At 43.9% G+C, this 12,596-nt stretch overlaps 1 protein-coding gene across 2 annotated transcripts in view; it reads right to left on the minus strand.

Moving 5' to 3' along the window:
- Nucleotides 1-12,596, minus strand: part of TMEM132C (transmembrane protein 132C) — a 185,796-nt gene that overhangs the window by 37,503 nt on the left and 135,697 nt on the right. For both annotated transcript variants that reach the window (XM_053959881.1, XM_053959880.1), the window contains exon 4: nt 6,119-6,302. In XM_053959881.1, the coding sequence (XP_053815856.1) occupies nt 6,119-6,302 (184 nt within the window). The remainder of the gene's footprint in view (nt 1-6,118; nt 6,303-12,596) is intronic.

Below are 12,596 nucleotides of genomic sequence, written 5' to 3' on the forward strand. Positions count from 1 at the left end.
GAGCAGTGCTGCTCTCCTCTGGAGCACTGCAGCTGCACTGGGGGGAGTGGGAGGCACAGGAGGATCTCTGTGCCTCCCCTCACACCACGAGACTGGGACTCTGCTCTACACCAACTCTGAACTCTAAAAACTCCTGACTTCATCTGCCCAGGGCTGCAGAGTTGATTGAAGCTGTCCCAGTCAGCACTATTAATAGAATAGCTCCATTTTGCATAAAATGAATTTCCCAACCTCACAGTATTTATTTCATGCGATTCATAACTGAATTATCTGAGACAATACCTGTCAGCTGAAAAGTCTGACATGTGGATGATCTGTTTGTTCATTTGTTTGTTTGTGATAAGCAAGTCAGGAAATGGATTTTTCCTTCTGGAAAGCTCCTCCGTGCCTGTTGCCTCCACTTCACTCAAGACTGAAAGAGGAACCAGAGTGAGAATTCTGCACTTGTGTGCCCTTGAACTAGATAGAGCTTTATGGTGTGAGCTCACAGACTGTGCAGGGATGAAAACTCTATTTATTCAGGTCCATATTTTAAAATGGTATTGCAGGGACTTCATTACAATGAAATACCCTAAGAAATCCTTACCTTAGGGAACAGCAGACATAAATGTGTATATAAAACAACAGTGCTTTGGGAGCTAAGTTTTTTGATCACCTCTGTTTTAATGGAAAGCCAGCTAACAAGCACACATCAAACTGTCAAAAAGTGGTTTTGGCAGAGTCACAGCCCTGCAGTGGGCCCATCCCCTGCTCCTGCAGCAGAAGCACCAACACTGAGTTCAGAATGTAAAGGAACACACAAACCAAGCACACCCTAATGAACAGCTCAGCACTGAGCAAAAGGCACGTGAGGAATTGCACTGCCTAATGAGCAGCTGAGAGTCCCAGCTACACACTGATGCTGGCACTGCCAGGTTACTGTGTGTACCACTGGAAGCCTGGATTAAGCAGCAGCTCACAGGGAAGGACTCAGCCTGGATCAGTGGGTGCATCAGCTCCCATCAGTGGCAGGATCAGTTCCCATCAGCAGATGAGTCAGGTCATGGCAGCAGAAAGGCAGGACAGGCAAAGACAGATTACCACATCCTTTATGAGACTACAGCTGAGGAGAGCACAAACTCCTGGGCACGTGAAACAGCAGCAAGAAACTTCCAGAAAGGCCTGAGCCTGCTCCAGGTTTGCTTTGCTGGTGAGCAGGTGCCAGTGGATCACAGAGGCTGAGGAGTGAAACCCAAAAGACCCACTGAAAATCAGTGTTATTGTAAAGAGGAAATAAGCAGGGATGAGCAAGCTGCATGGCTTCCCATGGGGACAAGTGGCCTTTGAAGTAAACCTGGAGTAGAACTCTCAGAATAGGCTCCTGACACTGAGTTTATGCTTCAGCATTTAATGCCTGTATTTCATGCAAGTCACACTTGTAGATCAACTTCAGAGGGAGTGCATCCTCCTGGTGAAGGACTGCAGCTCCAGGTCCACAAACAGATGCTCTTGCATAAATATTAAATCAGTGATTCCCCATCTTCCCACCATGAAGGACCTTTCCTTTAATATTAGCACTGAACAATGCACTCACACACAGGTTTTGTGCCTTGTTCTATCCCAAAGCAGAATTTGGTAAGTGTTAAAAATAGGCATTACCCACCTAGAGCATGAAAAGAAATCTCTGGCTGAGCTTCCAGAACGTGGCCTTGTGCTGGACACAAACACACAGAGCTCTCCCATGGGACTCCTGTGTGCACACACCACAGATGGAAGTCTGGGGTATTTTAATAGGGTCGAGAGGCAGAATCTACACACTTGGCTACATCTGCTCCTGACGGGATGGAAATCTGAGAAAAAGTTGTGGAAAGTAAGTGAGGCAACCTTGTAGACCTTAACTGGCTAGTTCTGAGGTTACCTGTGATTAATTGAGGAGGTTCTCAAAAGCAGCTTAGCGCATCATTATTTAAGGCCCTACGAAAGCACTTTCCTAATTGATCCTGCAGCAAGTAACATGAAATAAAAACCAGCCAGAATAGGGCACAATCCAGCCAGTGGGTTCCTCCTGTCCACAGACAGTGGCATATATTTTCTATGCTTTAAGAAATTTTATCTTCTTATTCATCTCTCCTACTTGATGAATTTCATGAGCCTCACTTTCTGTAGCTGTGCTATCTCACAGCAGCTGTGATTTGAGTCCACAGATCTGAAGGGGGGAGTGTGTGCCTGAGGGAGCATTTTTTCATTTTTTCCCATCTCTACCCAAAGGTCTAATAAATGACATTACCTCTTTACAGATCTTGCCTCAGTAATTATTGCTATTCAGTGCTGGAAATACAACAATGTGAATTTAATCCCACACTTTGAGTGAGACCTTCATACAGCCTGCATGCAGGGTACATTGAGTGGATGCTTTCACCAAGTGCCACGCTCAGGAATTTGGAAAGGAGAGGATATGTCTGACTAGAACCTAGTTTGGTGCACAGTACTTAGCTGATATTCTGTTATGGGAGAGTTAGAAAGCAACAAACCAGTTAAAACTATATTTGTCTAACTTTTCTGTCTCATTTTTCCTCTCCAACTACTCATTTTTCCTCTCCAACTTGAAGGGTGACACGTCCTCCAAAATTACTCAGACTGATTAACTTCTGAGCTTGGGAAAAAGATAGACTTCCCTCAAATTTATATGTGACTTTTTTTCTGGCAAAAAATGATTACAGTTCCTGTCAGTCCAAGCTGTTTTGATGTCTCTTGCTCCTATTATTTCCCTGTAGCACATCCCTGTGTTGCTGTCCCTTTCCTGTACACACTGTTTAGGCACATGGAATGCGGGTTCTGCTAAAACCCTCTCTTTTGACTTCATGAGGAATTTCCATCCATTTTTCAGCAGCTTTACCCTACCACTTGCTCCACTGATCCAAGCCCTACAAGGCTATTTTAAAATTTCAGGTTCAGTTCTTGCTGACAATGTCAATTCTTTAATCTCTTTCAGAACGCCAGAGCAACAGTTGCACTAATCTTTTGAAGACCACTTGGTTTTCATCTTCCTACTCTTTCTGTAATGTAATCAGGCACAGGGCAATAAAAGATACATGATCTTTCTTGCTTCATAAGTTTGGAATGGCTCACACGAGACAAGCTTTAGTCCAGGGGTCAGAGCAGCCTTTGTCTTTATGTTACACCCAAACCAGGGCAAAGTCTGCTGAAAGACTTTCCAGGGTGTCCCTCACACCAGGGGCAGGGGCACTGCAGTGTCCTTGGGCAGCTCCTTTTCCTGCCAACTTTTAAAATCGTGCAGTGACAGCTTTGACTTTGGGTGTTAGCAGTTCTACCCTGGAACGCTCCACGCCTGAATCAACAAATCTCCCTTCCCCTCCAGAGGATTATGAACCCCACTTGCTGCTCACCACTGAGATCTGCTTTCTGCCTGTGCACAAGCACGTGCTGCTGCTGTGCTGGGCAGTGCAGATGAAGACTGATCTGGCTTCTCAGCAGAGCCAGGGTCACCCTCTCTGCTTTCAGTGGGACTCTTGGTTCTGAGCAGGGCTGCCAGGTAATCAGCTCAGCTGCAGATTAATGCCTGGATGAAGGAAGCACCCTGTGCAGCGTTAGCTCACAGAGAAGTGAGAATTCCCTTTATCTACCAATATCCTGCTAGCAAAGCCAGTTGTGCTCTGGTGCTCCATCCAGCTGCTCTCTGTTAACACAGTGTATTTTGGCTCTGGCTAAGTGTTATCACAAGGCACAGCAATGAGATGAACACAAGAAAGCTTTGTGAAGAGAAAGGCTTAATGATTTCATTGTTTGAACCCACAGTGCCTATGGCAATCTGCTGGGAATAAAGGATCTTGCCTTACATGATTTGTACAACACTAAACTCATCCTTTTAGACCTCCAGCTCTTACAGGAACCCTCGCAGGCAGATAAACTTTAATGCAGAATAGACACAGGTCTGCAAGAACCCTGTACGCAAGTGCAAAGGCATCACACCCTGACAGGAGACACCAGAACCTCCATTCCCTCATATATGGAATACAGAGAAGAAGCTGATGAATTCTTTCATGAAAAGAGCAAGAAGACACCAAGTCTGCCAGCAGACACATGTCTGTTGCTTGGTAGTGGAAGGCATCTATCTCAAAATAAAATCTGACCACAAAAATTCTTCTTCATGCACGTTCTCCAGTCCTCAGAGGACAGATGCTCCAATAAATATTCCCTGTTCAAGCTGACAGGTAATGAGGACAATTATTTCCCCCTCAGATCTGGATTCCAGTGCAGGCTTTCTGCTGACTTAACAGACTGTGGATCAGGAAATTGCTGGGCATGACCTCATTTGATATGAGCAGCAGTTTCACTCTTCAAAGGGGAAGAATATATTGAAGACTGGGACTTCCAGGAAATAATACTCATCTAATTATCTGCTGAACACTGTCCAAAGAAAAGACTGCCAGAATTTTGCCACCAAGATGATGTACCGGAGGGGCAAAATTCACAAGAAGCATAGAGCTATGTCTAACTCTTCTTCAACAGAAAATAAAATGCCTGCCTAACAGCAGCACAGCTGAAATGCTGGAGAATCCAGTGAAATTCCTTGTTTTCCTAAAACACTGAGCAGAGAGAGCAGATTTTAACCCAAACCACTTACCCACAGGAAAGTTTACACTTCATGATTCTTAAATATATTATTGAGACTATTATCGTTTTCTATTTTTGACTTCAACCCAAAGGTTCTCACACTATTAGGTCATCAAGCAGAAGAATCAGTATCAGCCTCAGTCTACTAAGGACCAGGGAACCTGGCCTTCAGCAGAAGGTCCTTGAGGCCCTCTGCAGTTCTAACTTCAAGGCAATCAGAAGCAGGAAGGAAAATCTACTGAGCTTTGTGGGAAAAGCCAGGAAATTCAGGGTTTAAACCTGAGGGAGAGAGGTGAAGAGGCAGCATCCCTTCCTTCTGAGCATCCCTTCCCTCTCAGCATCCCTTCCATCTCAGCATCGCTTCCCTCTCAGCATCCCTTCCCTCTGAGCATCCCGGGAAAAGCCAGGAAATTCAGGGTTTAAACCTGAGGGAGAGAGGTGAAGAGGCAGCATCCCTTCCCTCTCAGCATCCCTTCCTCTCAGCATCCCTTCCTCTGAGCATCCCTTCCTCTGAGCATCCCCCTCTCTTGGGGTCAGTGTGGGACACACCCAGCTGTGCAGGTGAGGATAGTTCCTCACCTGTGGAGCAGTGTGGGACACACCCAGGATGGTCCCTGTGGGGAGGACACACCCAGCTGTGCAGGTGAGGATGGTTCCTGTGGGGGGGACACACCCAACTGTGCACTGTGCAGGTGAGGATGGTTCCTGTGGGGAGGACACACCCAGCTGTGCAGGTGAGGATGGTCCCTGTGGGGCAGTGTGTGACACACCCAGCTGTGCAGTGAGGATGGTCCCTGTGGGGAGGACACACCCAGCTGTGCAGTGAGGATGGTCCCTGTGGGGAGGACACACCCAGCTGTGTGCTGTGCAGGTGAGGATGGTCCCTGTGGGGCAGTGTGTGACACACCCAGCTGTGTGCTGTGCAGGTGAGGATGGTCCCTGTGGGGCAGTGTGTGACACACCCAGCTGTGCAGGTGAGGATGGTCCCTGTGGGGCAGTGTAGGACACACCCAGCTGTGCAGGTGAGGATGGTTCCTGTGGGGCAGTGTGTGACACACCCAGCTGTGCAGTGAGGATGGTTCCTGTGGGGCAGTGTGTGACACACCCAGCTGTGCAGGTGAGGATGGCTCCTGTGGGGCAGTGTGTGACACACCCAGCTGTGCAGGTGAGGATGGTCCCTGTGGGGCAGTGTAGGACACACCCAGCTGTGCAGGTGAGGATGGCTCCTGTGGGGCAGTGTGTGACACACCCAGCTGTGTGCTGTGCAGTGAGGATGGTCCCTGTGGGGAGGACACACCCAGCTGTGCAGGTGAGGATGGTCCCTGTGGGGCAGTGTGTGACACACCCAGCTGTGCAGGTGAGGATGGTCCCTGTGGGGCAGTGTAGGACACACCCAGCTGTGCAGTGAGGATGCTCCCAGAGGCAGTGCCAGGGCAGGGAGCACCCCGTGCCGAGGCCGAGGCTGGCCTGGCACGGCCTGGCACGGGCGGGGAGCGGCTCTTACCATGGCCAGGGGCACGATTCCCACCAGGTCCTTCTGGCAGATGAAGATCTCGGCCAGGGCGGGGTCGGAGGCGCCGCGCCGGGGGTACTCCACCTGCCAGCTGATGGGCTGCGTGCCCGACAGGCTGCTGAAGCTGGCGATCTCAAAGTGCAGCTGCACGACCTCGTGGAACAGGCTGGTGCTCCTGGGGACAGCAAACAGCAAAGGGCAGCCGTTACTGGCCTGAGGGGATCACTGCCAATTCACCTGTGCATGTCACACTCCAGGAGGGCTTTTGCCAATCCACAGCTGCCTCAGAGCACACAGACTGCGATTATTCACAATTATTCAAAGCTTCTCCTATGGGCACTGCAGAGGGCTGGAATCCAGGTTATCGTAACACATATATTCCATTCCAAGTTCTGTTTGATTTTTCAAATAGAAAAATATATATATTTGAAAAATAAAAATTCAAATAAAAATTGCAATAAAAATTAAAAATAAATAAAATAAATTTGAATAAAAAATAAAATAAAATAAAATAAAATAAAATAAAATAAATAAAAAATATATTCAAAGTTTCTCCTATGGGCACTGCAGAGGGATGGAATCCAGGTTATCGTAACACATATATTCCATTCCAAGTTCTGTTTGATTTTTCAAATAGAAAAATATATATATTTGAAAAATAAAAATTCAAATAAAAATTGCAATAAAAATTAAAAATAAATAAAATAAATTTGAATAAAAAATAAAATAAAATAAAATAAAATAAAATAAAATAAAATAAATAAAAAATATATTCAAAGTTTCTCCTATGGGCACTGCAGAGGGATGGAATCCAGGTTATCATAACACATATATTCCATTCCAAGTTCTGTTTGATTTTTCAAATATAAAAATATATATATTTGAAAAATAAAAATTCAAATAAAAATTGCAATAAAAATTAAAAATAAATAAAATAAATTTGAATAAAAAATAAAATAAAATAAAATAAAATAAAATAAAATAAAATAAATAAAAAATATATTCAAAGTTTCTCCTATGGGCACTGCAGAGGGATGGAATCCAGGTTATCATAACACATATATTCCATTCCAAGTTCTGTTTGATTTTTCAAATATAAAAATATATATATTTGAAAAATAAAAATTCAAATAAAAATTGCAATAAAAATTAAAAATAAATAAAATAAATTTGAATAAAAAATAAAATAAAATAAAATAAAATAAAATAAAATAAAATAAAATAAAATAAAATAAATAAAAAAATATATATTCAAAGTTTCTCCTATGGGCACTGTGGAGAGATGGAATCCAGGTTATTGTAACACACTTATTCTATTCCAAGTTCTGTTTGATTTTTCAAATAGAAAAAATGTATTTGAAAAATAAAAATTCAAATAAAAATTGAAATACAAATTTTAAAAATTAAATAAATTTTAATAATAATAAATAAATAAAATAAATATTAACCAAATTAATAAGTAAAATAAATATTAAATAAAATTATAAATAAATAAATAAATAAATAAATAGAATCAAATAAAAATTCAAATAAAAAATAAATTTTCAAATACATCTGAGTTGGATCTGAACTCTGATCAACCAAAGTTAAGGCCAGTGCAGCTCATGAAGGCTGAGGAGCCCCGAATTACTGCAGTCAGAAAGAAAACCAAGGTTGCTTGAAGATGTCCACCACCAAAATCACAGAAATCCTCAGCAATGAAGCTCAGTGTAACTGGTGTGGGGGAAGCCATTAAAACAATTAACAGGATTAAATGAAAAAATGACAATTTTAGTCTAATCTTAGAGGTGCTCTCTGGAAATCAAAATCTCAGGCAGCTGAGACCAAACAAAGAAAAAAGCTGTGGCAGGTAAAATATGCCACAAAGTCCGTAAGCAAACCTGAAAAACAAGTATGAAAAGACATGCTGGAAATGTTTCCCTCATATTAAATTTCTTTAACTACACCAGAAATAATAAGAATATATTAAACAAATTTGCTGGACTAGCTGCTGGTTTTATTTAATATTTAAAAAAAAAAAAAAAGTTTAGAAATTATCCATTAACTTTCCTGGAGCTTTCCCAACGCCCTCTCACAGTGTTAATATTCCACGGAATATTCCTGCATTCCAGCCCTACGCTGAGATGATTTGAAAATGGACTGACAGGTAACTTCCTAGCTCAGTAACCCAACCCCAGCCCATCACACCTTTGCCTGCATTCATCACGTAACAGCTTCCATTTTCCCTCTCTTTTTTACAAACAATACATGAAGTCCCATTTCTGAGAAAATCCATCAAGAACTGATCATGTACAAAGCACTTACATTCTCAAGTGCTGGACTTTCTTTCTCCCTCTGGACAGAAATCACCGTTTTTTTGCTACTTAAGCCATATTCTGTGCTTTACTTTGCATGATTGCTTGGAAAGCAAATGGCTCCCCTGATAATTATTATTTTGATTATGGGTTTTCATTTGGATGGCTCCCTCTGAAAAGTCTTAATGCTGCCTAGTCTTGAAATTTATTTCCTTGCTCTTTTCTTGCTGTGTCAAAAGAGAGACCCTGGAGCACTTCTGTGACAGTGGCACATTTCCTGCCTGCTTTTAGAGAGTGATTTTGGGCAGCAGTGTGATGGGTGGGTGGGTTTGGCAATTCATAACCCAGGCCCAGCCTGTTGGCATTTGAAGGGTTCCTATTAAATAAATCCTACAGCCTGGAAATACGAGGCAGCTGCAGCAGCTGCTGTGCTTTACTCACTTCTGGGACTCCTCAAAGTGAATACACACCGTGTGAAAAACGCCAATCACTTGGTTTTTAAAATTTTTACAGTTTAATAATAATAAAATTGTTATAAAAATAGTAATACAATTAGAGTAATAAAAATTTAGAGTTAGGACAATTACAAGACAATAAAAAGCAAAGAATTCCGGACGTCTGGATGCTCTTGGGCACTTAAGCCACGACAAGCATGCCTTGTGAACAAAGGAATAACCTTAAAAGCAATAGCCTGTTGCATATACAAAACACTTTATGATTATGCATATATTTTATTTAAAACAAGAACTTTGTTTGGTACTTGTCAAAAAGTTTCTGTTAATTCCCAGGCGTCTTTGAGTCTTAGTTAGGCTTGAAGAAGTTCTTTTCTGTTGATAAGGAAAGCCATAAATTCCTCTCCTCTGGAAAATTTAGGGGTTTCTGCAATTGTTATCCTTGTGCAAAGAATTCTTTGATTATCTCATCTCTTTCTTGAGATAGTTAAAAAGTATTTTACATAGTATAGTTTCTATTTTAACATTGTGTTATAACCTAAAAACACATTCAACACACTACTGGAGAGAATTAATACAGCACAACTTTCTAACATTACACATATAATATTCATTGTAACTATTGCATAAAGCCAATCATAAAATATGCATTTTTCACACACCGCGTGGAACCTGGCAATTTATCTGCAAACGTGAGCAGATGCAAAGATACCTGAATCACCTGAGCTGCAGCCTTCATTTGGCTGCTAAAGGCACCATTATTGCTCAGATTAATGACACCTGAAATGACATCATTTGCACCATTTCTAGTTCTGACTCTTCGTAACTGACAGAGAAATGTTCTTCCGTGTGATTGACTATCCCAGTGCTTTCACTCCCACCAAAGGGAGAATAACCCTTTGCACACATCAAAGCTGCTCCAAGAGCTCATGAAAAGGAAAGGTCAGGAAAGGTCTCCAGATCAAGAAGTTTGCCTGCATTCCTCCAAAGATCCTCTGAAAATGTGCATCTTCCCAAGAGAAGCCCCACGGCTGCGCTGGCAGCTCCAGAGAGCTGGAGGTGGGAGCGTGCAGGTGGGGAGGAGCTCATTTCCAGCCAAAGCTCATTTCCCCGACTCCCAAAGCTCTTCTCCCTCCTGCTCAGTGTCCCAGCTCTGCTCCCAGGGCTCAGGAGGGGCTGGTGACACGCTCAGGGCCACGTGGAAGGCTGGCACAGGTAAGGAACAGATCTGGGTTTTGCCAAGTCTTTCACTAACCACTGCCCCACCGTTCTGGTCTCACCGGCAGCCACAGCACTTGGTTCTAGAAATGTTCTTCGGCATCCCAGCACCATCCTGTACCCGGGGCGTGTTTTCACGAGCTAGTCTGTGACAGAAATCATTGCTATCACCTTTTACAAAACCCCTGCCAAGCTGGGATTGGATTTCCAGTTCCCACTGGTATCACTCACGGAGCTGTTCTGGCCAGGTGTCCCCTGACCCATGACAAAGACAGGCTGCTTTAGTGGTGGAGGGCCATAAGAAACGGTGCCAAAATTCACCTACAGATTTCTGATTAATGCTAAAGTTTTTTTTTTTTTTCTGTAAAACATGAGATACAAAAATGTCAAAAAGCGTGCGTGGTGCAAGACAAAGCTTTTCCTGCTGCTCTTCCAGGCTGACCTGCATCAATATTCCAGTGCCTGCATCTGTGAGTAATGCACCCACCTCCCTCCACAGCAAAGCAGCCTTGATGCAATGTCACACCACCATCAGTTTCCTCCTTCCCTCTTCACACACAAGAAACAGAGAGACGATCAACAGCTGGGAAAGCATCCACTTGAAAAAAAATATGCCTTCAGAGATGTGTAATGGCTGAGGAAAAAATGCTTCTCGTGAAGCACATTTAATGTTCAGAGCTTGTTCACTGACTGAAACAGCAGCTCCTTAATATCCAACATTTAGAAGTGCTCAGCAGCCGGAACAGCAAGTAATTATAAAACTTTTCTAAAGTACACAGCACGTAGTGATTACAAATGAAGCTTCCTCAAGGAAGAGCTTCCAAGGAATTGCTCCAGGGTGGATATATGAGTCTAATTTGATTGGATTGAGAGCTCCCCTGGGCCAGTTCACTCCGTGGATTTATTTTAATTTATAAAAATGCTAATCAGTCAGGGCCAGACTGGAGCACGTGCTAGCACAGGGGAGTGAGGACTCCTTTTGATGTGCTGAGCAGCCCCTGGGAGGGTGGGTGTGAGCAGGAGACATCAGCCAGCAGCTGCAGCCACAGCTCCTCCCTGCTGGAGCAGGTGGGCAGTGACGAGGAGATGCTGGTGGTTTCAGCAGCTGAGCCTGCAGGTCAGGGATGGGGGAATTCACTCCTGGCAGAGGCTGGCAGCAAAGTGCTGCCCCAGGAGAACGGGCAGCAGAGCCCCTGAGTGCCTCTGAGCAGCACAGTTTGGGGAAAAGAAGGTGGAATGGAAATGTTCTGTTAATGGAAAGATAATAAACGATGCATAAAAGGCAAAACAGAAGTGGCATTAGGAGAAAATGCCATGAAACTCACCAGCTGCTGCCAGCTGTGTGGGCAGCACACACCCTTGGGGGATCAGCCAGTGTGAGCTGCACCAGGACTTCTGCTTTTACAAGATTTTTGAGTATGATATTAAGCATTCCTTTGCAAGTACTTATTGATCATTCAAACCTTCAGTGAAAGAAGAAATATTTCTCCCTAGGAAATATTTACCCTTGGAAGATTTTTCTTCTATTCACATTCAGGACTGGCTCTATCAAAAGCTGTGCTTAGTGCAGGGGATTTAAAACCTGGTGGGTGGGTGTCCAACCCAGCTAAGCTCACACTGTGGGTAACACCACAGACACTGAACACAAAATAGATTCTCTTTCCTCCAGGGGTCTGGAAAAGGTGGAGCAATGTGAGACCTGGCCAGGGCTGAGCTGAGGCCAGGATTAGTGACCACTGAGGCCAGGATTAGTGACCACTGAGGCCAGGATTAGTGACCAGGCCCGTGCTGCAAAGGTTTCCCAGGGGCAGGGGGAGGGAGGCACAGAGAGGGAGGCACAGAGGCAAAGAGAGAAGCACACAGAGAGCTCAGCTGCTGCCAGAGCCATCAGCAGACAGAAATCTTTGCTGGATGCTCATGTGCAGGTGTGGCCCAGCAGCCTCTGATGAGAGATTTCACAGTGCTGGGTTATTGCTCCAAGTAATAGAGCAGTTTCCACTCTTAAATGAGTGAATCTTAGGACTGCTACAGGCTAAATCAATAATTTCGATTTATTACAGTGACTCTCAAAAGGGAAATTTTAAAAAGCCTAGATTAAAAACATTTTTTAGCCATCCTTTATTCCAACAGATTTTTACTGAAAGTGCCTAGGGATCCGAGAATACTTCGACCTGCTAGAAATTCAGCAACTCCTTTCTTCTCTAATGCTCTCCAGTTTGACAGTGACATCTTAATGCAAGATCAGCACTTACCAAATGACACAATAAAAGGAGAAGAGTACGGACCCCATCATCCCCCAGTTACACTGCACATCTTACTCTTCACTAAAATGAACGTGCTGAAGCATGTCATTTCCATGTGCACAGACAAACCCAGCAGAAGCTGCTGGTCAAACTGGAGCCCAGAGCAACCTGTGCTGCAGCTGAGGCACAGCAGGGCCTCTGCCCACCTTGGGAAAGGGTTCAGGGCTTGTGCTCCTGCCATTCTCCATCTCCTGCACCTTTT

Source organism: Vidua chalybeata, chromosome 18 (genome assembly GCF_026979565.1).
Source record: "Vidua chalybeata isolate OUT-0048 chromosome 18, bVidCha1 merged haplotype, whole genome shotgun sequence".
In the NCBI taxonomy this organism is placed as follows: Eukaryota; Metazoa; Chordata; class Aves; order Passeriformes; family Viduidae; genus Vidua; species Vidua chalybeata.